Source organism: Brachyistius frenatus, unplaced genomic scaffold (genome assembly GCF_029030835.1).
Source record: "Brachyistius frenatus isolate BFR_SWC_R1_liver_20210118 unplaced genomic scaffold, ASM2903083v1 Contig_51, whole genome shotgun sequence".
NCBI classification, from domain to species: domain Eukaryota; kingdom Metazoa; phylum Chordata; class Actinopteri; family Embiotocidae; genus Brachyistius; species Brachyistius frenatus.
Window position 1 is genome coordinate 2,051,582 of NW_027210650.1, and position 26,603 is coordinate 2,078,184.

At 43.8% G+C, this 26,603-nt stretch overlaps 1 protein-coding gene across 11 annotated transcripts in view; it reads left to right on the plus strand.

The window, feature by feature from the left end:
- Positions 1-26,603, plus strand: part of tanc2b (tetratricopeptide repeat, ankyrin repeat and coiled-coil containing 2b) — a 137,102-nt gene that overhangs the window by 59,030 nt on the left and 51,469 nt on the right. For 7 of the 11 annotated variants that reach the window (XM_069704638.1, XM_069704637.1, XM_069704639.1 and 4 more), the window contains 2 exons: positions 6,533-6,604; positions 9,523-9,702. In XM_069704638.1, coding sequence (XP_069560739.1) covers positions 6,533-6,604; positions 9,523-9,702 — 252 coding nt within the window. Of the gene's footprint in view, positions 1-6,532; positions 6,605-9,522; positions 9,703-17,663; positions 17,830-26,603 lie in introns of those variants that run through there. The other 4 variants (XM_069704642.1, XM_069704646.1, XM_069704647.1 and 1 more) reach the window with 2 other exon arrangements.

Genomic DNA, 26,603 nt, shown 5'->3' on the forward strand with positions numbered 1-26,603 from the left:
ATAATGTTCCACTTTCCAAGGTCCCTGTGCTCCCGAACTTTCAAAGACATTACATGTAAATGGTAAAATAAATATATATGCATAAAATCTAGTATTCAATTATTTTTCAATTCATTTTTATTTCTATAGCGGCGAACCACACCAGTCTTCTCAGGACACTTAACGTGGTAAGGTCAAGACCTTAGAATATAATTAAGAGAAGCAAAACAATTCAACAATTTCCACATGAGGGACAGTAGGAAGAAAAAAAACCTCTTTAACAGGAAGAAACCTCAGAGAGAAGCAGGTGGGAGGCCGTCTGCCTCGACTGGTCGGGGTGAGGGGAGAGCAGAGACAGAAAAGAGCAGCAGAGAGAAACGATAAACACTGTAAACACAAAGTTATGGAGTCCAGAGATCTAAAATCAGTCCAGTTGGTGCGTTCAGGATTGAGACGGTGTTGCTTGTGTGTTTGAATTTCAGTTTTTTTTGCAGCTTTATTCTCTTCAGCAGGCAGTAGGCATCAGAGACATTCAGAAGTGTCTTCTACCCACACAGAACATCGCATGCTGGCAGGCATCTTCCTCTTAGCCCTCTCGCTTGTAAAAAAAATAATAATAAGAGACACACATTAAATCAGAGCTGATATGGGCGTCGTCTTAAACCCAGCTTGTAAAACCGTTGGCCCTCTTTCTCCCTCCGTCTTAGTACTTTAGATCACCTGCATTGTGCCGTCCCCGCAGGTCCGTAACACCGTCCTCCCTCCGCTGAGGGTCTCCACAAGTTTGTCCTCCCCTCGATATTGGACAGCTTAAGGGTTGACAGGATTGTCTTTTGCCCTGTCACTGAAGGCAATACAGCCAGTGACGAACAGTCGGGCGTACCCCACTCCCACCCTCAACCCGGCTTCGAAATCTACCACAAGGTTGAAGAGTTAAGAAGTGCAGCCTTGACGGAGTTTAACAGAAACTTCTGCAATTCTGCTCGTGTGTTTGCGTTTAAAACAGGGAGGAGTGTCAGTATTAGCAAGATGGCTAATGTAAAAGCACATGAGTAATTTTTGTTATTCTCTATTCATAATTTTGCAGTCGTGCTTTAGATTTCCATCACCACTTCCCTCTTTCATCTGTGATTTGTCATAACAGGTGTCTGAATAGCTGATTCCACACCGGAGATGGGCTTCTACCCTCTAATGTGTTGTTGTTTTTTTGGACATACGGTTAGATATGAAATTAATATGTAAATGTGCTTTTGGAGAGGGAGACATGAATTTTTCATTATACTACTACGTGTTCGAAATAAGGAGTAAAAGTGCAGCTCAACGGACCGAAGTAGAATCTGCTTGTTGTAGCCCCCACCGACAAGATCAGTTCTCGAATCTCAGTATAACATGCATACTCTTGGTGTGTGTGTGTGTGTGTGTGTGTGTGTGTGTGTGTGTGTGTGTGTGTGTGTGTGTGTGTGTGTGTGTGTGTGTGTGTGTGTGTGTGTGTGTGTGTGGTGGTTTGGATGAAAGTGACTCCCTATTGTTTTACATTGGCAGGATGTCAGAAGCCTCCACTTCCTGTGGTCGACCAGGGCTGGCTCACTGCAGCGATGGAGAGAAGGCACTTGACAAGCTCTCTTACAGAAGATATGTGTGTGTGTGTGTGTGTGTGTGTGTGTGTGTGTGTGTGTGTGTGTGTGTGTGTGTGTGTGTGTGTGTGTGTGTGTGTGTGTGTGTGTGTGTGTGTGTGTGTGTGTGTGATCCTATGCATGCAATTTTTTGTGTTCACTTATACGGAGGCTGATACTAATGAAGATGTCCGCCAACTTTACGACCGAGCAGATGTCTGCGCTCTCGTGCGGCACGCTGTGGGGCTGTGATTCATTAAGGTGCTCCACTTTGTTGTGAATCTGATTAAATCCAGCGTAAATGAAAGTCAAACCTGAGGCGCCGAGAGTTTGTCTGAGACCTGCAAACTTTTTCCTTTTTGCATCCCTTCAGATATGATTTAACGATGAATTGATAAGTTTAGGAATCGACAGCAGGAAGAGTGTCCTGACTGAATGTCTGCCGACAAAACAACTGCAACGTGAGACTCAAATGGTGCTGAAAGAATTAGGTGATGAATCAGTTACATGTTTAGATGATAAATGTGTGAGAGTGATGTGCTGGCAGAGACTTAATAGATGGCTGTTTTGATTATCATTCAAGTAATTTATCCAGAAAAACTGTCAAATATTTCCTTAATCCAGACTCTGAAATTGTGGGGATTTTCTGCATGTTTCTCATTTGTATGATTCTACTTATCTTGGCGTCCTTTTCTGATCTTTCCTCTGCCTTTGCCCACTTTGTCATTATATCCACATTCATGATTATTATTTCTCAAACATATTGTGATATTTGATTGCACCCAGCTCGTACTAAGTTCCTCCTGCCCATCCCCACTTTTTAAACCTTTAAGAGAATCAATGGTGGCCGTAAAACTTATAAAAACACAAAGGACCTCTGTAGAGCCGGTCTTGGGTTTGTCCCCTCTGGGCTACCGTAGAAAAACATGGAAGTGCAAAATGGCGCAGGAGGACCCGCTCTCCATGTAGACGTGAAGGGCTCATTTTAACTGAAGAAAACATTATGATTCTTAGTTTCAGGTGAATATACACTAAAGAAAACCTAATTTTGAAAATGTTATTCCATTTCTGCAAATATGTCCCCCTAAATCATACACACACCGAGCCTTTAATCAAAAGAACCTTTAGTCAAGGGACCGAATGCACACATAAATATCTGTATTTTGTGATTCCTTGAGGTGCACTTGAGTTGTGTTTAATTGTCCTGCTCCGAGGCTCTCGAGCAGTCACTTCCCAGCATCCTCTCTGGTGACATCAGAAGTTGCCGTTTTGGCAGTGAGGGTTGTCGCTCTCTGCAGGATTCAGCACTGATTCACTTCTTGGCATTTACCTTTTTCACTTCTGAAGTTTTCGTTTTTAACACTTTAAATCAGCCTCTACTTCGGGAAAAAAAAAATGACCCGTGTTACCTACTCACAGAAGACAACGCCATGTGATATACGCCAGGCACATTGATTTTTCTTTGTGTGTGGGCTACTGGGTGCTAAATAGATGTCAGAATGTTTTGTTATCCTACCTCGCACAGGATCCTTCTGTTTCTGCATCTGATTTATGGGGATTAGAGATTAGTTCAGTTCTCATAAAGGAAAGGTATCATAGGATTAGAGGACATTGCAGGGAAAGTGCGCATTTACGTAGAAAAGCAGCATTTCTTGTCCCAAATTTAAATAATTGTTTAAATGTCTGCCTTTGTCAGTTTGTTTTTGTGCGTAGAAAAAATAAGAATTGACAAAATAGTGTGAACTACCTGCTGAATGGCCCCTGTAGCTTATTTTGATTGAACGTTGAGAAGAATTTGCCGTGACATGGAGAGTAACTGCAGTTTAATTAGTGCTCTCGTTTTGCTTCCCGGTGAGAACCCTGGGATTGACAGGGCACTGCAGAGGCAATAATCAAAGGTAAGAAGTGAGGAGGAGAGGAACTGAGCCACGCTGAAGCACTGCGCTGTCAGTGAGTGAAGTCATTGAGCTGAAGGATGTAATTCTCCGGGCTCCTAATATCCGGGATGTTTCTCTCTTACACGGCTCAGCTGCAATTTTATTCTCTTTTCATTGTTGGATATTGTTAATTTGGAGGGTCCCTCAAGAGAAAGACATTGATTGGACTTCTGGAAGTGGATCTGCTGGCTCCTTTTGTGTGTGACGTGATTGGTTTGTCACAGTAAAACAACCGAATGCATTTTAAGTTGTAATTTGTTCCACCTACTCTTCTTCAGATTCGTCATTCTGTGGACGTCTCGCATGCCGATCACAACTTCAAAACGTGTCCCGGCTTCGCCGTCGAAACACTTTAAGCACTTGTCTTCAGCGGTCTCCAAAAAGCTCCCAATTTCCAGCAATCACACTCGGACAGTACCTGAGAAAGAGGCCTGGTCCTGGAGCCGGAGGTCACGTTGCACCGCCAACACTGACGGGTTCATCAAAGTCAGCCTGAATGATAATGATAGCAGAGTTCTCCCCGCCGTGCTCAGTGGGATCACTATCAGATGCCACGCCGACTTCTCCCATAATCACTCTTTGTCAGAGTGCAAAATTGGCTCACCCTTCTGACATCCTAACACGGCAGCGTGGCATCAGAGCTGCGAAGAACAGCCAACGGAGTGACTGCGCTATTATTTCTGAGGTGTTTTTTTTTTTATTTTTTACGTTCCGGTAGAGCAAAGCTTTGATTTTTTTTTTTTTTTTTTTTTACAGATGATCAGGATGTGGTGACAGAGCGCCGACCATCTGTTCTAACTCCGAAACAATTACCAAACTGTGCTCGGTCCGTATTCTCACGAGTGTCTGACAGACGTTCTGTCAGGAGCCAGAATGATGTCCACTGTTTGTGTCCGCGGCCGGAGTGAAAACACGCCTGTGTCTTCTGTCAGCCTTCCCCCTTTCATGTTCCCCGCTTAATAGACCGTGGATCCTGTGTGGCAGGACATTGCACTGTGATCGCTGGTCACAATAAAAGCTTTCAGGGTTGGATAATAGAGAAACAAAGATATGTCTCCCAAACCTGAAAAGAAGCACTTAGCGGATAGAAAAGAGGAAAGAAAGCTCAAAGTTTGCTTTGTGTCGTTCTTCCCCAAACGCTAAGTGACAAAGTAATTTAAATCAAAGGTTTAAGGTAGATTTTAACGTTAATTGAAAATGAATACAAATTTCCAGCAAAGCCTGCAGCTCTTTTTCTTTTCTTTTCTTTTTACGCTAAACCTGCTTTCCATGCGTAATACACTTTGTGAAACAGAGTTGTAGTTTTTAGAATAAAGAAAATGTTTGTAACTTAGTCATTTCAAGCTTCTGAATTTGTCTCATGACAAACAAGTTGCTCTAAGCCTTTCCGTGCTCATCGGAAACCCCCGCAGGAGCAAGTGTGCACAATCTGTTCCTGCGTGTCGCTGAGCTTTCCGCTCCCAATGTCACACATCTTAAAACGGGCCTGCATGTGCATGAGTATGTTTTCACACCTCACCGTGCAAGCGATGCTCATAGCTACCCATCACGTCATCTTCAAGGCCCGTATTGATTTTCACAGCGTCGATTTTACTAGACGATGTGGCTCATCAGGTGTTCAAGGTGAGAAGCTATTTTCGGTGGCTTTGTTGGTGTCGAGCGTGCGAGCGACGGAGGTGGCGGCGGCACCCTCTTTGTGTTTTTGTCTGTGCACGCCAAGTGTATAAGAAAATACTTTTTTTTTTTTTTTTTTTTTTGTGTTGCTGAGATTTTTCTCCCAAAGTGCGTTTTGATTTTTACATTTTGTCGGTGCAGCTATTAGTTTGACATTTTGACACGGTGGCTCGGGTCGGGGAGCGCTGCAGATCCTCTGCGGAGGACTCCCTCTTCCGCAATCAGTGTCAATCTCAAGCCCGGCCCAGTTCTCACACAATCATGCCCCGCAGCTTATTCTATCTGTCCATCGACAAGCCTGATCTTTCCACCAGAGAGCCACTCCAGCCCGCTGCGAGGCTACTGGCACACACAGCGTGCGAGTCTGCGATGTGGAGCGATAATACTCGAGTATTTGTTTGGGTTTCTGTGGGCCGACGGTGAGCTCCGCGATTGAAAAGCTCGCCAGAATACAGAAGCCTTTCACAGATAAAAGGCCTTCTTGGCTTTCTGCTTAATGCAACAATCTTTGCTCTATCTACACGTAAGATAATCCTCCGGCTCATCGGCTAGTTTTTTTTTTTTTATTCACGGCGCTCGCTTTAGATTTTATTAATAGCATCACTGAATTCTACTGGGATCTATTGTTTCTGAGAATAAATCATTTGTTCCGCACCTCCTCTGCCGGCCTGTCGTGCTTTACAGAAGATCCACCTGCACTTGAACGGGATTATGAAACAATCCCCCTGGTGACTGACTGTGCTGCCCATTGATGCTGCACCACCCCCACCCCCTCCTCCACCCTCCACCTTCCACCCCCCTTTTCAAGCCCTTTCCACTGTGGCTAATTCTGCCTGCCTGCTCCCTTGGGCGCAATTGATCCTCATATCATTAGCCGTATGTGGATCTATCCTGGGAAACGCCCACTAGTTTCCCTGCTAGTCCTCGCTCATTGAACCGTGGAGCTCAGTGGGCTCTCTGATTGCGGCTCCATCGCACGCAAGAGTGGCTGCCATGTAAACTGTATTGTTATCTGCACGGGCAGGCCCCCCACCTAGAAGATAGCGGCTCGCTGAGGGTTCAGTCTGAACATGGGGACGCGGAGAAGGTGGAACCTGGCGGAACGGTCCCCCTTTGCCACCATGAGGGGCCGCTGGAGCCCCAGGAGGAAGGGCGTGGAGGGTCTGTGTGTGAGCAGCCTGCTGGGGGTCCTCCGCTCCCACACCTGGCTGATTGGTGAGGAAGAGGTGGCCCTGCTGATGGCCTCCTCGCCGCGTGGCCAGCACCACCACCACCACCACCACCACCGAGCTCACTCCCTTTCTTTCTCTCTGTGCTCCTCATCTGCAGATGGCGGGAGCGAGGACCTTGCAGACCCCCGCTCGCCCGGTCTAGACCCTCACCTGAGCCACATCGGGCAAGGTAAACCAAGTTTTTAATTCCTATAATCATCTAGAAATAAAGAAGAGTCGGCAATCTCGACATCACACAATCACGAAATGTAGCTTTTCCTGTCAAAAGCAATCTGTAGCTGGTCCTCTCTCTTGTGTCTTATGGGCTGCACTGAGCTGCTCGGGGCGTGAATGTGTGTTATGTGAGTTGCTGAAAACAACTATGTGAACGCTTTTCCCATCTTTACCTTCTCATTTCCTGTAATAACTCTCTCTTGGCTCTTTCCAGACTCTATTTCTGCTCCCTTAATGTCTTCACTGAGGGGAACCAGCCGAGGCCTTGTTTGCCGGCTGTACTTTACGGCAGAAAAGTTTACGAGTCCTGGAAATGAAGTTATATTTACTGGGCGAGAACTGAGTGAATTTTATATTCTTGTAATTTTGTCTGTAAACCTGAGTTACTTCGAGGGGAAATAGGCTGTATAGATGTTTATCAACCACGTCGGTGCTTGACAGGAAAATGTTTTGGGCAATTATAATTTCATGTCACCTCTTTTCCCCTCCTCGTGTGTGTTTTGATCCGAACACCTTGATGAGAAGGTGTTGGGGGGGTTTATTTCGAGGTGTGGAGTGGCTCTCCTGCAAGTCTCCCATCACAGTCTAAAATAAAACACCATAATTTCCCCTTCAAAGCTTTTGTTTTTTCTGGATTTCACCAGTGAAGTGTGGCTGCTGCTTCCTCTCCACCCTTCTAATCTTTGCCCGGAATGAGACCTTGTGACCTCCATTTAATTGTATCATAGTTTCTGTTTGCGTGAGGCGGTTTAAAAATGAAACTTATTTTAATTGATCGTACAGCAAAAAGCTCAAGGAGCCCTTTTATGGAGAAAACATTGTTAATAGTCGCTCAATTGTTCTTATTTACGATTGGAATGCATTAAAACGGAGTTGGATCTCGACTACTGGTAATTGCTGCCAGAATCCCGAGTTCTCCGTTAGTATTCACACCAGGGTCTGCATACATGTGGAGAATTTCCATGCCGGGGATGTAACCGCTGCTCTGCCTGTTGTTGTTTTGTTTTTTGTTTTTTATGATTTTGCAGTGACATTCCCCAGTGAATGGATGGACCGACTCCAGTGCTGCTGGAGCCGCAGAGAGATGTGTGTGTGTGTGTGTGTGTGTGTGTGTGTGTGTGTGTGTGTGTGTGTGTGTGTGTGTGTGTGTGTGTGTGTGTGTGTGAGAGAGAGAGAGAGAGAGAGAGAGAGAGATTTCTTCCATGTGTGAAAGTGTTTCTGTACTCGTGTGTTTTTCATTCTAGCCGCCGATTTGCCCCCTTCCCTGACCATCATCTCGGCCTCCTCTGGGCCTTGTCACGGACTGGTGTGTGATAATGGCTTCTTGTCTCAGTGGTGGCGGCAGTTGTTTGACGTGAGACTGTCGCTTGACCAGTTGGTTTTACAGCTCCGTCTGCAGGGGGACGGGCAGTCTGAGCCAGAACCGATTCACAAAATGGATGTTGTGTTTATAGACAGCTGGGTTTTTATTTTTTTATATATTTTTTTTTGTGTGTGTGTGTGTGTGTGTGTGTGTGTGTGTGTGTGTGTGTGTGTGTGTGTGTGTGTGTGTGTGTGATTAAAAAAAAAAATCCTTAAGTTGTCATAATTTGTGGTTTTCCAAGCAAGAGAGGAAAGGAGGGTGGATGAGTGGTTGTTTATGCTTTGTCTGTAATTACTGCGCTTTGTGAGAGGCTTTTTTTTTTTCTTTTTTCTTCTCGTGGTCATGACTGTGCTCTTTTTCTTTTTTTCTTTTTTTGGTCTGTTTAAACACATTTTAAATGGTTAGAAAATCCTCCTTTATTATATAAAAATGATGGGGTATTGTGTTACTGTGGGGCTCAGAAGAGGTCAGGCAGGCTGGAATTTGTAACAGTGAATATCAGCCGCATGCACGTGTTGCCTGCAGGGCTGCTCTCTCTTCTGGGTCACACCAGGATTGTTCTACTCAATACATGCTGTTGCGCTGATGTGAGAGCCTGCAGGGACGAGGCTGTGGTGCTGCCCCCTGTCTGGATGTCCGAGTTTCTACAGCAGGTGGACAAACAGGATAAAAATCCAATAACGTCGGCATCTGAAAAACTAAAATGATTAGTCGTTGACAGAAAATTGACTTGGTTTGGATTGCTTGATTGAATTGTCAAGCAAAAATGTCAAACATTCATCGGTTCCAGCTTGTTAAAAGTTAAGGTTTTTGGTTTGTGAAAAATAATCAAGATGTGCACATGGGCTCGTGGAGAGTTTTCATTTTTCTGATATTGTTTGGACTAAGTATTCAAATATATACAATTGTATATTAGAAAAACTGTATAATCAGCAGATTGATGTTAAATATATCAGCATTTTTTTTTTTGTCAAGACCCAAAACAGCCGTTGTGAATCTTAAAACTGTTATATTATTGGTTTAAGACAGATTTTGTTTCAGCTTGATCCACTGTTGGAATTAAATATCATACTTATGTTACTGAAAAAAAAATTACTATTGATTAACGTATCAGTGGCCGTAGACTCAAATGTTATTTTTATCAGTTACATGTCATCTCCACAGATTATTCTTTTTGCTCTCATTGCAGGATCTGATTCTGCATCTGTCCCAACAGTATTAGGGTAATATTAGGTTTAATGCTCCGGGGCAACTTGATAGCAGAGTGGTTCGAGCGCTTACATCATGGGCGAAAATGCCGTCAGGATTGAGTCCTCGGTTAAATTTCCAGCCAGACCTTTACTGCATGTCGTTCTCCTCCTCTATTTCTGAGCATTTCCTGTTAATCTCTAGTTCTCCTGTCAAAAAAAAAAAAAAAGGCAAAATACGACAACAAAATCCTCTTTGAATGGAAAAAAAAACAACATGTAAACACTTCTCACACTTGACTGTTTTCCCCTCCCGTCCTGCAGGTGGCAGCATAGACAGTGACTGTGCCTTTGAAGGAGACTACGCCGTGCCCCCACTCTCCATGACCGAGGGCATGCAGCACATTCGCATAATGGAGGGCGTGTCGCGCTCCCTGCCCTCCTCCCCGCTGCTCACCCACCAGACCATCAGTGTCCGGCTGCAGCCGGTGAAGAAGCTCACAGGTAAAGAGACTGCAGAGAGGATTCACACAGAGTGAATCAGTCATCCTGTGTTTTTGAAGCCCAGGCTTTGGGAGGAAAAACCACAGCCAGCAGAGATGTGGGCTGAATCTGGTTCAGATTTGTCTTGTGTGCACATCCTCGCCTGTGGCTGTCCTCCCCCATAGACTCATTGTGCTAATACAGGCTCCCTTAACCCTTCACTGCACCACTGTAGGCTGGCTGCCTAATCTGAGAGTCACGCACACCAAATTCAAACAGATTTCACGAGACATAAGTGAAAAGGAGAGGAGTGATGTTTCACCCTGATGCTTGCTGATAAGCAGTAATCATTTACCGTATTACTAACCCACTAATTCGGAGTAGAAACATAAAGCAGAGGCTGAGCTCTGGCCCGCGGCAAACACTGCAATTTCCAATTCTTGTAATCACCAAAGTCCTATACCTAATTGACGGTGTCAGGAACAGCGAATGGACTGCGAGCTGCGGTCGGCTCTGCCCCCCTTTATCGTTTTTTATCTCCCACCACTAATCGCTTCCTTCCACACTCATTCAGAGAATGTGGAAAATTGCCTTCCCCTTCTGTCTCCCCATTAACCGGATTACGAGTCGATGTCATGTTCTCTCTGGTATTATTACGGGGGAAGCTGCGGTTTTTGGTACACAAGGACGTCCAACGCTCTTCGCTGTGCAGGATTTTTTTTATTTATTTATTTATTTTTTTAAATGAGGAATGAAATATTGGCATCGCAGCTTCGCCCAATATCAGTGCAGCCTCCACACAGACAGAAGCAGAGTGGGTGTGAAGGACTTTAAAGCTCGACGCAGCAGCCACCACTAGGGTGCACCAGCCTCTCAGCTACCTCAGATCATTAACTGTTTCTGATATGCCGTGAGGAGCCATGATTTGTACATCATACAGAATGATTTATGGTCTTCCCGGGTCATCCGAATTGTGGGTTTTTAAAGAGGAAACGCACCACATCGTTTTTCTCTCCATTTGAACTGGGTGTACCACAGAGGGCACTGTGTGGGAGCTGTTTTTTTTTTTTTTTTTTTTTTTTTTTTGTGGGTGGGGGAAGAGAGCAGGGCTTGAAAATTAGATCCCAGACCAAATCTTATCACACTTTTCCCCCTTTTCTCTGCTGTTTGAGGCGCCATCTTTGCTGGCGCCATCTGTATTTTTATTTTATTTAACGTTTCGTGGCCTTTTTTGATGGCTGCACTTTCATCGCTGTGAATCAAAGTGAATTTTTTAGTGCATCAGCGTGCATGTGAATCTGTACATACGTGAGTGTGAGTGTGAGTGTGTGTGTGTGTTATCTTGACAGCAAAGAATAGCTTGATTAATGATGTGCAGTGCTGTCTCATTTGTACTATTCTTATTCCACGGCTGACGCAGGGAGAGGTCTCTTTACAGTACTGTCGCACATGCAATCACTTGGTTTGATATATTATCGCAGTCAGGTGCCGCTGGTTGTGAGAGCTGCTTTGTATTTTTAGATTTTGAACTAAGACTTTGGGATTCTCTCCTTTTTTTTTTTTTTTTTTTTTTATGTGTTGCATGTTTCGACTGTGCGATCCGCCTTTAATTAGTTTTCTTACACTTGCTAGACACTCTTCAGTGTTCATGTGCAGGAGCGCGAGAGATGTAAATTTTGGCAGGATAAAACCTTTACTGTGTTCACTGTTGCAGATTTATGTCTGTCACATCACTTATTGTTTTTTAAACATACAAAAACGGTTTCATTTTGTGCTGATTTTTGTGGCATCTTTACAAACTGCATGTGAGAAAACTTTTCGATTCTTCGGCTCACATGTCAGGACGATTTCACAGCAGTTAAAGGAGCTAAACGGCTCGTGCAGCAGCACATCTGTACAAATGACAACGCGCAAAAGCCCTCCGGTGCCCCGAGGTGGCCGCTGTCCTTCACGTCGTCACAGACCTGCGTCTTGCGCTCGAGTGGCGTCGAGCACCAGATTGCACTTTGGGCTCAACCGCCCCGGCGTTCTCACCATTTAATTAATTCAACTCGTCACCACATCCTGCACAGCTTGACGGTACCAAGCTCGAGTGTGACGCTTGCGTCAAAGGCCAGAAATCCCCCTCCCGTGCCAGGGACGACGGAGGTGAGAGAAAGCGTGGTGGCCGAGCGGGCGAACAGCAGCAGGTCTGACGGCTGCAGCACTTTGATCCCCACCGGTGGCCTCCACCAACCGCAGCCTCGCTTTCGCCCTCCTGTGTTGCTTCTGATTGGCCTCAGGAAGGCAGAGTGGAGATGCTGGCGAGGACTTGAGTTATTCAACCTCAAGCCTCTGATAGAATGAAAGCGTTGACCTTTTTAGAGAATCGTTGAGTTTCTGATTTAATCCCCTCTGCCTGCTTGAAGACTCTCAAGGGGGCCTTTGAATGCTCGAAGGGTCAACTTGTGAGACAGATTTGTGAGGCAGGCAGGAGACGTACTGTACAATCATAGTGTGCTTATTTCACACATATCTGTGCTGCTGGGGGTCTTTCCTAGTTTTCTATTGAAAAAAAAAAAAAGCAGGTAGAAGACAACAAGTCAGGTCAGTTTTGTTTTTTATAAAACATTTCACGCCGAGCTTTACACAACTACATTAAACTAATGAGGCTGAAAACACATAAATGAGCACTCACAAGAATAAAATGACATATGATCCGTAATGGTAAATGTTGATGTTTGGAGCCAACCCCTAGTGGCACTCGGTGGTATTGTAGGTTGCTCATTTTTAAGACCCAGAAGCGATGTCCACTATTAATTCCATTGAATTGCGAGTTCACTTGCTAAATTGGCCGGATCGGTGACTCTAAATTATCTGCGGATGAAGAGTATGTACATGAATGGTTTAGCAGGTATAGCTAATTGTCAGATGGATGGAATTGCTAGTCAAGATTTTATTTGTTCTTTCAATGAAACTTCTTCACAAATCCGTGACTCTTTATCAACCCCAACATGGAGCAATGTCCATATATTTTGCCTATAATTTGTAATTTGAATTATATGGATCAGTCAAATAAATGTACGGAAGTGCTGTGTTTTTGTCTGAAATGTGGCATAAAATGAAAATACTCAAGTAAAGTCAGATTGACACTTTTAGTAAATGCTCTTACTTACATTACTTTACAACGTTTGCATCCCTCCGTCTTCGTATGGTATATTATCTATTTTTAGTCCCCTGTTGTCTCAGAATATGAGTGGCAATGGTTGCTCGTTCTCACGATGACATCTGAGTGGCTGATTGTTATGAGCTGTAATCACATGATTTCTTATTTGTTCTTGAATAAAATACCTCACTCAGGTGTCAGGCTCACCGGAGACGTCGGCCCGGTTGATTGATCGGCCCCGCTCCACCATGAAACATTTAAAGGGAATTATTTCAACATCCCTCCACAGATTACACTGCTTTCTCCTCATTAATGGCTGCAATCAATACAATTACTGCCTCCCCATGGATTGCCACATAAAGGTGGAAAATTACACTTGGCCTTAAAAACCTGAGAAAAGCCTTGATTTAATTATACCGCCTATTTTTTTTTTTTTTTTTTCATCTCCCACTGTTGCTGCAATTATCACAGCAATATGAATGTATCTAAAATCTATTGTCTCTGCGGTGCTTACAGTAGCAGAGTAATATTGTGAATAAGTGGCGGTGTACTACGCTAACTCCTAAACGGTCACTGATGTAGGCATGAAAACGCTCAGCAGTAGCGTGGATGGTCAGGATTGACAAGGCGCCGTGTGCAGGATTGCTGAGTCAGGTTTTCCAGCTCAACCGTGTGGGTGGTCTTAAAGGATCCACATAAAAAACAGTTGAGCTCTGTGAAATTAGCCACGGCTGATGAAAGCTGCCTTTCCTTCGGGCCTGCCTCATTGTTTGACGCTATTTTTCGATTTGACAGGATAAGTGTCCAAACGAAGATGACAGGATCACTTGTTGTTTTTTTTGTTTTTTCTTGCACAGATACAATGGGCTATAATAAGATTTAATTCTGACTGTCTACTCGTGTGGATGAGGCAAGTGAAAGAAGCACAAAACATGGTTCCAGTTCACCGCAAAATACCTTCCGATGTGTCATGAGGATCACTGCGATGGAAGAGTAGGATTTCTTCAAATGAACTGAGCTATTGCTGCAATTTCAAGCTTTTAGTTTGACTGAGGAGCCTAAATCAGGAAAAATAACTATTTTGATGAAGTGCTTTTTCAAAGTCAAACATTCAGGATTTGCTGTCTTTCTTTATCTTAAGTGAAAAAGTAAACAGAACATCTTTAGTTTCTGTCACCATGAGATCATATCACATTGTCTTCATCGCTAAGAGGGAGTTTCCCCATGGAAATTATACATTTTGACCATTTTTTTCCCTGAGTACTTTAACAACTTGTCTATTTTGACTTAAAATCTGAGGTTCATATTGCAGTATCAGTAGAAGGCCAGTATAGTAATGATACTAGTGTAAGAATACTCAAAAAAACTTAAAGTACAGATATATTGCCAGCAAAATATGCCAAAGTAAGCAAAAAATCACCCCTTTAGAGATGATTTCATTGTATATATTCTATTGCTGGACTAAAACTTTCGATGCATCAATGTGAAAGCAGTTTGTAGTTTCATTTAATGAGAATTAATCATTTGTATGCAAGATATTCACTTGCAAAGCAACCAGTAACTAAAGCTGGCAAGTAAAAAAGTACATTAATTACCACAGAAATGTGGCGTAAAAGCATAAAGTAGAATTAAAGTACAAGTACCTCAAAATTGTGCTGAAGTACAGTATTTGAAAAAATATATTCCGCTACTTTCCAGCACTGTCATCATAATTCGATGACGTCACCTTCAACTATATGAAATCGTTTTGGGTTTTTTTACGTTTTTTTTTTAACGTTTTCTAGTTTCAGGACACCGATTTTTAAAAATAAATCTTCTGAGGCACCTGAATACATCACCAGTGACGTATCCCTGCGGTCAGCTGGTGTTTCGGGTCTTTCGACATCAGTCACAGTCGTCCAGGTGGCCTCGGCTTGGTTGGCGTGGCGACGGCTTGTGTTTATGTGGTGCTCACTCGTCCCCACGGACCTCCGCTCCAAATCCAGAGCTATCTTGAGGCTTTTTCTCAGCCTTTGTGGAGCGAGTCCGCTGCAGACCACCTCAACTGGCGTACATCTATAGCCTTGATGACCAGCTGTTCATACTGGGCCCTCTTCCTTTCATGAGCCTCCTCCATGACCTTCTCTCTATTAAACTCTGAGACCAGGGGCATTTCTGGTCAATTTCAGCTCGTTTTCTGAGCAGATATTTACATTTCAGAGGACTCGTCCTTTAAGCCATGATGTCATGTAATGCCTTGAGCTTTTTATGATATCATACGTCGTATTTTGAAAAACAAAGGCTGACATCTGGGACATCTCTCTCTCTCTCTCTCTCTCTCTCTCTCTCTCTCTCTCTCGCGCCTCCTTGGCCAGCGTCGTGTTTTATATGGCGTCTGGTATCCTCCGTGAATTTCTGAAATGAACGCTGACATTCGGGACATCTCAATCTCCACGCCTCCTTACCCGGCGCCGCACGTCGAGAAAAATCGTTCTTCAATTATTGTCATTATTTCTTCCCCCTCAGCCGTCCCAGCCTCCGCGGACCCACCGAATCATTTGTTCCGCCGTAAGGAAATGTGACATTCTCGGCTCCGTTGTCGCAGGTGAAAAATAAAGAGCGAAGGTTAAGAGTAGAGGGGAGTAATTGAAATGTAAGTGTGATGCCCTCAGGACGGGCAATAAAGAACCAGCTGCAATAAGCGCTGCGGTCAAATACTCGTCATGTTTTAGTCGTCGGCCAAATGGTCTGAATGTTTTAACGATGGAATATCAAATGCGGGCATCGGTTCTTTTACGGTGTCTGTACAGTAAAGTCACTTTAAAATTACTTGAGGGTATTTAAGTTCTGCTGACGTGGAGATGGTGAACGCTGTTGCGGTATAGTTACAGAAAGTGCCGAGAGACTGAAGGGCCGATGCGTACATTACCCATGGATTTTATATATATTCATCGGTGAGCATTAAAAGTTGCTGTTATATGTATTTTGTTTGCAGTGGATAGAACGAGGCTCGCTGCTAACCTCCAGCTACCTGTCTGCTGGTTAAAGCCTTATTGATAACAGACAGATAGATATAAGAGAGCGGTTTCTGTCTTTTCATATAACTTTTTTTTTTTTTTTTTTTACCAGAAAGCAAATAAAGGAGAAGCTTAATTTCTTCTTGATTAGAAGATTTCATTAAATCATTAATTGTTCTTTTTTTAATCGAGGGCTGTGATTTTATAGATCAATTTCAACATGTGAAAAAAAAAAATACTATTTTAAAATTACGTCAGAGAAAAAGAAAAACATATTGAAAGAATGTAATGAGATTAGAGATTATGAGATGGAATATACACAGCGGGAAGAAATCAATGTCCAGCGCGTTAAAACTAACAAAAAGTGATTTTAAAAATCAGACCGACACAACAAAGTTAACTTTCCAGAATAACTAAATAATTCATCACAAACCAACTTCCAAATTGTGATATAACAAGGCATGTTTAACAACAACAAAAAACTTTTAATGTGTGTTGCTAATTGACAAAAAAACACCAGTTAAGATGTTTAAAATCAGATGAGACTCTGCCAGCAAAGTCCAGAGGCTGTTTTTTCACCCCGAGGCAGGTTTGAGAGGAGACTCTGGGCTTTGTGATTGAAACGACTGGTGGTGCAGGTTGTAAAAGTTTGACCCGTACCTGTAGCACATCTTTAAAGCTTGTTGGTGTCGTTAGCAGGGGGGGGTATCGGGGTGGGGAGGGGTTGGGAGATGTCACTCTGGGGAAATAAGTGTGACTGGAAGAGATTAATAAAAAACATTTAGAGCAGCCGGCTTACAGCCTGACGGTTATGAACCACAACAAAAGCGAAGACGGTACGCAATAAACTTGCGCGCCCCCCCCCCTCCAACCCGGCGGTTGTGAACCTCTAAATAGCCATAAAACATGGCTGCAGCTGTACAAATAGAGTTTCAAGGGTAAAACAAGGACAGACAAGGATGCCTGAGCCCAAGAGGAAAATGGAGTAGGTTTTATTGAAACCCTCGTCTCTATCAAATAATAACTGCTCCCCTTCTTTCTCCCCCCGCCCCCGCCTCCCCACACACACACACACACACTCCCACGTGTGATCTGATGTGTCCCCAAAGCTCCGTCGGCGAACGCCACAACTGTGTCCCTTTAATAATACCCTCCCTTTCTCCCTCCCTCCTCTTTTTTTTTTTTTTTTATCCCATTTTCTTTCCTGCCTCTATACCCACCCTTCTCCTCCCCCTTTTTTTTTTTTTTTTTTTTTTGCTCTGCGGTTGCTATGACAACAGCAGCACTGCACCATTCATCTGCTGGAGACCTGGGCTCCTGTTCCTGTAGAGAGAGTGCGCCTCTCACGTCTATACATAACACGCTAAGCGCTAATGCAGTCACGGAGGCGAATGAGGAGCTCACCTCTATCTGTGCTCCCAGGAAAAGCTCCCCGGTGCTGCTCGCTTCTTCTTCTTCTTCTTCTTCTTCTTTCTTTTTTTTTTTTCTTTCGTGGCGGCGAAGGTTTCGTTCACCTGTCGGCTCCGGGTACGTGCTGCCATCACAGAGGTGTCATCGCCGTGTGTGTCCCCCCCCCCCACCACCACCCCTCCTCCTCCATCTTTCCCCCAGTGACACAGTGACTGCTGCGTTCTTCCTTCCTCCTTTCCCTTTTCTCCCTCCAGCTCCTCTTTTCCTCCTCCTCTCTCTCGCTCCTCCCGTCACTGCCATATCCGCCCGGCTCCGTATCATTTACTGCGACTGAGCCGAGCGCGCAGCATCACCACTGAAACCTGTGGAGATTTCTTCAGAAGGGAAAGACCGAGGGAGAGATTCCGTTCCTTCGCTGCAGGTCCTTTTTTTTTTTTTTTTCCCCACTCCTGTTTTCTTTCTTCATTTCTTTTCCCTTATTTTTGATGAACTGGTCATCGCTCAGGGAGGAAGGACTGCTCGTGTCGCTGGAAGGGGACGGAGGGGAGCTGGTGCCGTACTCCAGCCTTCAGGAATGCGAGATCTGGTTTGAGAATGGTGAGCCCCCAGCCAGCCACACCCTCTTCTGCTTGTTTCATTCCTCCATCTGCAAACTGTGACACCCCCCTCGCCCCCCCCCCCCCCCCCGCCGCCGCCCCTCCCTCTTTTCACCTGCTGCTCCACCTTTTGCTTTGACCAGAGGTTGCTCCGGGGACTGTCTCTGCGCTCTGTGATCTCGCGGCGGGGAGCGTCTGTAGTCGGCCACAGGTTCGAACGATGTCTGTGCAGACATGGGGGAGGGCGAGGGGGCGAGGGGGTCGAGGGGAGGGGGAGGACTAATGGGAGCAGTGCAGGAAAAGTAATTTCTCTCCACCAAATGATGCATTTGTCAAAGGGCAGAACTCTAATCACAGTGTAGGCTCGAGGGCCTGTGAATCAACCAGAGTGCGATAATGTAAGTGTTTTTTTCATGGCGAGCTGGTCTGTTTCATGCGTCAGCGTGGGTGAGCATTCAATTGTCTTTTGAGTGTGTGTGTGTGTGTGTGTGTGTGTGTGTGTGTGTGTGTGTGTGTGTGTGTGTGTGTGTGTGTGTGTGTGTGTGAGTGCGTGCGTGTGTGTCTAAGCACAAGCTGTGGGCGGCTAATGGTGCTTGTTCTTGTTGTTGTGTGTGTGCGTGTCTCACTTTTCCTTCCGGAGCCCAGCATCACATGCACCTTACGGTTGCGTAAACGGGGTTTGAAGTTGAGTTTGTCCCCCTCGCCGTGCAGTCAGCAGCAGCAGCAGCAGCAGCTTGTTGTTGTTGTTATTGTTGTTGTGTCACCAGAATCCCTCTCGTCATGTGCCGGGACGCGGATCCCTCCTTCCTATAGTTCCCGGTTGCTGCAGGCTTCCTGAGGCAGTGTCCCAGGGGGGAATGCTTGCGGGTTGTGTGAGCAGAACAAAATGTCTCAATAACACAAGCACCTCATCAGCAGCTGCTATCGCCGGTCTCAGGTGAATAGTTTTTGATGAGGCGCCTACAGCCGGTTTTTCACACCACTTAGTAGCACCGCCTGGAGAGTGCTTTGATGAGCTTACCTCGTGAGCTGTCATTCAGGACGCGTCGGGCAACGACGCCGAAGAACTTCAGCTAAACAGCCGCGTTTATTGTCTCCATGGTGGCTAAATGTTTCCTGTGTTTTTAGGATCCCTCGCTGGGTTGTTTGAGCCTGATGGAGCAGGGTCTCATCCTCCGTTGTTATGACATACTTGGACTTTAGTTTTGTTTTTTTCTCTCTTGCTGGACATTTTTGGATGTTTAATGATTGTCTGACAGGAAGTAATGCTTAGAAACATCCAAAGATGGCTGCTCAGACAAACACTGATGCCAAATATGGGCCACACGATGGGAATACCCCGAGAAAAAGAGTGGAGTCAGTATTCAGCCGGTGAGGAGATTATTCTAATCACGTCTTCCTCTCGGCTTTTTGAAGTGTCTTTTGATTTCCGTTGTTGCCCTTGAACCCATATTTATTCACAGTCTTGTCTTTTGAATCGTCGGCTTCTCAGTTGATGTGGTCCACTTACCTGTGTGTGAACACCTCATATACCCAATGCAGCTGTTCAGAGGGATATTGATTTATATAATTGCTCAATTTCCTTCCAATGCAACCGCTCGAGCATGTGTCAGACTTTTAAGCCTGAGAGGAGTTATGAAATAAATATGACAGATCGTCTAAGATCTTCCCTCTGTGGGTCAGTTTACTGCCATCACTGACACACGGCATGTGAAATGTACCCTGGCTGCACTAATATTCAATGATTTTCTTCCTGGATCAGCAGCTCTGTTCAGTGTTTAGTGACCAGCCCAGATTTTCTGCTGCAGCTTTTTTTTTAATTATTATTATTATTATTATAACCACTCGTGATTACTGAAGCAGCCTGCTGAGTGACTGTATAGGCATGTGGGCACAGTATGTGCTGTGCATGACACTGTTGGTCATAAATCCAGCCATGACGACGCTAGTGGCCTTTAAAAGTCTGTCTAAAAGATTAGAAGAAGAATTACGAGCTGCCTGTCAGACTTGTGTTTTTCCCACATTTGACTCTTGCCCTTAAGATTTGTACTACAAAATATAAAAGTCCTTTTCACAAATGTGTAGAATCTGAATTAGTCATCAGGTGAGCCCAACAACTCCCTGGAATCTAGAGTTACAATCTTCTATTATGATGAAAGAAGATACAGTCGGTGCCGCCATCAGCGAGATGAAGTCATCCTCCTCAACTGGGCTCTTTTAAAGTCAGCTTCCAGTGTCTTTATCTGGTAACAACCAACATTTAGAAATCTCCCCCAAAGCTTTCAAAACAGCTACAGTCTACCCTTCTGATGGAGAAACGCAACCCAGGCAGCGCCAACCTCAGCAATTACCAGCCTGTCTGTAATCTCAGCCTTTTGTTTACGGTGAACTTCTAAAGAGAGTTTTTTTTTTTTTTTCTACATGACAATGGGATATTATTAAAGTTTCAGACTGGTTATCAAACCTACGCAAAAGTAGCCGCTCAAAAATAAACAAGCCAAGAATGACATTGTTGATGCCTACAGAGTGTCTGTCCTCGGGTTGGGTGTCTTGAATATTGTGCTTGTTTGGTTTTTCTTCACACTCAACGCGCTTCTTTTGGAGACCGACTACAGAAGACTGAATGCCCTCACCGGGCTGACATGTGCTCTAAAGTCTGCACAGCTGTGAGTAGTTGTTTGACTGTCAGTCTACTGGTCCCTAATCCTAACTTTGACCTCAACCCTCCCACAAGGTAACAACCAATCACAGGTGCTCGGCCCAGGTATGCCGACCCAGCGATTTAGTCTCTCCCAAGAACGGTGTTCCACAAAGAACTGTTCTCGGCTCGGTTCAGTTTTTCCACGTTTCCAAATGGTAACGTCATCACTATGCAGCTGATTTTATAGAACCCATTGGAACGAGATGAATTTTAATACATATTTGACTGCCAAAATGAGCAAACTGGTTTCAGACTCTGAATTGTATTTTTTTTTCCATTTAAACAGGAGCGTAGCTAAATAACTTCTTCAGCAGCTAGAATTTTAAGAAATAGGAAAAGAAGATATCGTGTTACCACACTGCTTTTTGCCACTTTGTATGCTAAACAAGATTTTTAAGTTCTTTAACTTGTTGTGTAAAGCTTCAAAGAGCCTAACTCCTTCTCTTATTAAAGATTACCAGACCACTAGAGTCCTTTATGGTCTCTTTATCTTCAGAATTCTTTTAGTACTGGTGAGGCGGCGTTTTGTGGAATAACCGGCTACTTTAGCTTAGTTTACTTTTTAAAATAACAAAGTCTGGATGTTTCTTTTGGGTTTACTCTTATCAACTAATGCTTTGTTAATTTATTTTCACAAATTTGTCTGTTATTCGCACCAAACATTGGATTATTATTCAATTTCTAAATTGTATTCTTCTTATGTGCAGCACAGCAAAAACCTTTTTAACAGTCTTCGCGTTAAATTTGTTACTTGTTCCCACTACTGTCTTCACTTTTTGTGGTTGTTGAAATAAATAACACATTTATGTTTTTTCTGGATATTTAGCCCTTCTGGGGTGAAAAAAAAAAATCTGTGAAGTGGAAAAGAGAAACCCGCAGTGTGCTATTAATAGCATTGATAATGATTTGCTTACAAAACAGAGCGGTGGGTTGCATATACCACCACCTCACTGCTGCTGGGGGAGAGCTGAGCAAACATTTTCTTCTGTGAGATACTCGCGCCGAGGCCTAAAGAAGTGTGTTATTGCCTGTGTATGTGTGTCCATGCGTATCCAAACCCGTACGGACTGCTGCACAGGACTGCACAATGACACCAGCCTCGGTACCAGCGCTCACCACTTGTCTGTCGTGTGTTAACTTGTTTGCGCAGTCATTTCAGGGTGCCGAAGCGCTACGAGGCATTTGTCTGGATCACAAGCTCTGACTTTGCATCGCCACAGTCTGTTTGCTAACTATGACTGCAGGATTACATAAGAGCAACAGTTGATTACAGCTTATATCATACGTTAAATAATTTGTTTGTTTGTTTGTTTGTTTGTTGTTGTTTTTTGGGGGGGAGGGCTGGCTTTGATGTTTTATGTCATACTAAAGATAGTGGCAGATTATCAGGAACGTTTTAATCAGAAGAGCTGGAAATCAGAAGGAATGTGATGCGTTTTCACGTTTCTTGTTTTGAGTGTTTGATTCAGTTCCTTAATTGAATAACAGCAGAGGAACATGCAGCTGAGCTTCTCAATGACAAGGGTGTGGCTCTCAAGTACAACTGGGAGGTTATAAATAGCCCCACTTGGTACTGAACTCCAGTTGGGACAAAGGTCAAGGCAGCCTGGCTATTATTAGTCCACCGTATCGAGTGGTGTCCTTGGCAATTATGCTACTCTCGCTTTCTCAAAGCGGCATCATATTTAACTTTACAACTCGCTGCTATCCTCAGAAGTGCCGGCCTCCTTCGTCCCCCGCTGAGGAGGGATATATACAAAAAAAAGAAAGAAAAAAAAAAGTTCATAGTCACTCCTCTGTGTCACGCCGCCACTGAAGGCTCAAAAACCATAAGGAGGAAAAAACAAAGTTAAGTGTCGGAATCGCTCAGCGTTAACAGCAGCCGCTGTGCTTCTGCAGCTGAGTCATGATGGCAGGCTCCATCAGGACTGAAGGGTTTGTATACCAGACGAGACAGCTGCCTAGAAAGCCTGCAGTATGGAGGTTAGGAGGGATGTACACGCACACGGATTTCAGACCTGAGATGAAATGGTCAGAAATGAAGATGCTCAGAGCAAATAAATGGTCCAATGTGGTAAATTTCTATAAAACAGAACGTTATCTGTGTCCTTGAAATGTTGTCAACAGCACCCTTGATTGGCAGTTTCACAAAACAAAAAAGGTTTAAAGTGACTTATAAACGTACACAAACAAGATCCAGTCGATAAGATTGATGATCAGTGTAAAACACCACAGAAAAAACCTCAACTGTGTCAAATGAGGACATTTCCTAGAATTGACTGTTCGGCCGCTTTGTCCCACGACGCCGTGGACTCAGATGGGGGTAAAAAGCCACATCATGTTTGGTCACTCAAGCTTAGCGTTACATCCTTTGTGTGAGGAGTAACAACTATGTCTCTGTCAAGTTGTTTTGAAGTCTTTTAAAAAAATAAAAAAAAAAAGGCCGGAGAGATTTCTCATCGGTACTCTTGTCTCAAGGTTGGAAGAATTATGCTTATTAGTAACTAATTTAGAAAAATCTAGATGGATTCAGGCTAACTCACTCAGATGTTGATGCACCTTTGATATCACTTGATTTTGCGCTGTTGGTTTAATCCAAGCCCAATAAGGTTGTGTGAAATCTTGAACTAAGAGCTTTTTGGCTCGCTTAATGAGCGTTCTTAGAAACTCAGCCCCTCCCTCCGCCCTCTTAAAATTCTGTGCCTCACCTTGCTCTGCTAATCCTCCCAAGGCTGTAATGATAGATACACGTGTGCGTGTGCGCAGACACACTTACACAGATGCTCGCACGCATACATAAAAGAGGGAGAGGCAGTCTAAGCTAATGGACTTGCACTTGCTGCTGACTGTCAGCAGCCTCCGTGTTGCACAGCAACATCTGGTCTGCATTGTTTGGTTTAACAAGGAAAAAAAAAAAAAAAGGAGGAGCGCACAAAGTCATCTGAGCTGGATTAGCATGTGCACACGGGAGGGGGAGGGGGGGGGCAACGTTTCTGGGTCATACGTGAAGGCTGGTCAAAGAAATAGAAAACAACGTGTCTCACGTGCTCAAGTTTCAAACCAACATTCATTTGAGTGTCATAATGTATAATTTATTAAAGGACTTGCAAAGTAAGAAAACACAATCGTGATTTAAAGACTTTGTACTTCCTCTGGACAGCCTATTGCATTTCTTTTAACTTCATAATCTTTTTTTTTTTAATTTTTTTTTTTTTTAAATAGATCATCAAAATTGAATTCTTAATAGTTGCACAGCTGGTAATAACACAATGAATTGAAGGATTTATTCCATAACACATCATGCTGAACATCAGTTTAACTTTGCCGTCATATTTGTATTGAAATACGTTATTGATTCGAGCACATTAGTCCCCTCTCCTTGACGATATACTGTAAGCAGGAAGTCAAACATACAGCCTGTAAAAGCCTCTTCACTGTCTTTATATTTGCAGAGAAACTTGATTAAGGTCGCTCCATCTCTTTCTGGGTCGCAGCAGACAAGTTGAACCACAACACAAAGAAGCCACTTCTTCGGCTGCGGCGGCTCGCGTCTTTAGAAAGCCGAGTTCCTTGAATTGAAGGTGGCGAGGGGAAGAAGACCTGGCTCTGTGGGAGCAGCTGAGATTTGTCAATACAAAGAGCCTTTTTTAATTATATTTCATCAAACTCGTCGGGTGTCGGGGAAGTCAGCCTGCTTTGCCATCACCTCAGGAAGGTGGACAATTCTTCGTTTCCCCTGTTCCCTGCTGTTGCCATAGTGACCAGGGCTGCGTGCTTTGTTTCTGTAATGCAATGCTTAGGTTGCAGACAGCTGGGCGATGTGTGTCCTCACCCACCATGTGTGTGTGTGTGTGTGTGCGTGTGTGTGTGTGTTAATGTTAATGCGTACATGTGTGGGCGCCTGTGTTTTTGTCTGAGTGGGTGCCTGAGGTCGTGTGTAACTGAGACAGCGGCAGAGACAATGCTTCACCGCTACACAAATGTCTCCTTTTACTCGCTTTATCGTTCACTTATCGGCAGCAAATGAGAAAATGTGAATTGCATATTGGAGCTGCCAATTCATATTCAGGTCCTGTCATATACTTGTTGAAAGCGCAGGTTATGTCCGAGAGGATTGTCATGTTTGAAAAGAAGCTTTCTGCTTTCATATGCACAACACCGGGTGAATTTAAATCACAATATTGACGTGCTCTTCTTTTTTTCTTTTTTTTTTTTGTCGGTAACTTCACCAAAGGCTGTTTGTCTGCGCTGACAATCTTCAGAATACATTTCAGCTTTATACATTTTCAGATTGTCCTTTGGGCTTATTTACTGTCGCCAGTCTCTCCGCGTCCCCCTCCCCTCTATTACTCTAATCTCACATGTACACTTGCATACGTGTCGCATGCATATTCATATTCACACCCTCACATACAGAGCATGTAACAAAATATCTATTTCACGGCCACGTGCATCTGCACACGCAGACAAGATATATTTATTCATAAGCTCATTAGAGGAGTGGATTTGCCTGCTGCCATCCATCACACTGTCACCCATCCTCAGCCTGGCACACTCTGACAACAGAACTGCAGGAGAGAAGTCCATGGGATTTAGTCTCCTGGAACCAGTGCTATAGAGGGGATTTACTCCAGTAGGCAGAGTTTCCCCTTCGCCATTTTGTAGAGGTGAGATCAGGGAGACCACAAACAAAGGAAACGGTAATCTCCCACTCACCGAGGTTTATCCCCAAATTGATATTCTGGAGGTATATTTATATATATATATAAAATGCTTTTTGTCTTTCGCTAGTCATTGCTGCAGTATGATAGGGCACTTTTTTTTTTATTATTTTATTTTTTTACCTGCACAGGTGTCCCGTGAGAATAAAAAAAAAAAAAGTTTTAATTGTTGATATATATGAGGAATTTTGGGCTCATATTCTTGCAGAGACAGGTGTCAGGTGAAAGCCCAGACCACCACCTCTCTCCTCGTTGTTAGTACAAGTTAGTGCACGCCGGTGCGAGCTTGTCAGTACAGGTACAAGAGCGGCTTTTCAAAATAAGACAGAACTGTAGGTCGAAAGAGAAATTGAAAAGTTTGGGCTCCTTTTGCACGGAAACATTTTGGTTTCCCTTTTTTTGTGACCTAACCATGTGAACCTATCAAAAGGCCTGTTAAAAAAAAGCAAAAACAGCTAAATGACCTTCAACACGTGCGTAGAAACTTGTACGATATCTCAGTGGTAAATTTATGTGCGCTCTGGAAGATTTCGAGCATGAACAGGTCGAGTTTTTTTTTTTAATTTTTTTTTTTTTAAACTAATTCCAATTTACATCCACTGACTGGTATAATCCTGCTTTTCCTACTTACATCCCTGTGATGCAAAACAGAGGATCAAAGCATCGCTCAAATGTGCAGACAAGTGTTCTCTCGATAAACATGCAAAGCCGCCACACCGATTGGGACCAGTCTCGAGTAACAAATGTCGCTTTATTTTGAAGGGAAGGAGATGCTGTAGAAATGTAAACCTGCTCAGATCAGTTCATGAATAATAGTCAAAATCAACAAAATATGGAAGTATGAGGGTTAACCAATAAGTCCTGAGACCGCTCCTGTTGCACGCGAACGATGCGCAGCACCGCGACGTGCACGGAGCAGGAGGAAGGTGCAACCCTCATCAGTAAGTGGTACGAATTTCATTGCTCGATCAAAATCAGCACCCGAGTTACGCACGTTTTTGCGAGCGCTGGTCCGGCGCTAACTTATTTATCCGCCCGTTAAAATATAGCTAAATGTACATGAATATGATTAGATATGGAAATCTGTATATATTCCTTACTTCTTCCACCAATTTAAATAATTGTAATAATTTACTTTACTCTCTAATTATAGATTTATAAATTCACTCTCAATTATAACCCCTGTGTTCATAATTTGCAAGCGATGTAAAAAAAAAAAGTAATATCAGCAAGAAAAATTCCCTGTCTTTTAGGCTTTATTATAATATATTTGTATTAGACTGCTACTTCTACAGTCTCTGCTCAAAATAAGATGTAACTAAAAGGCCTCCGGATCAGACAGAAGTATCAAGT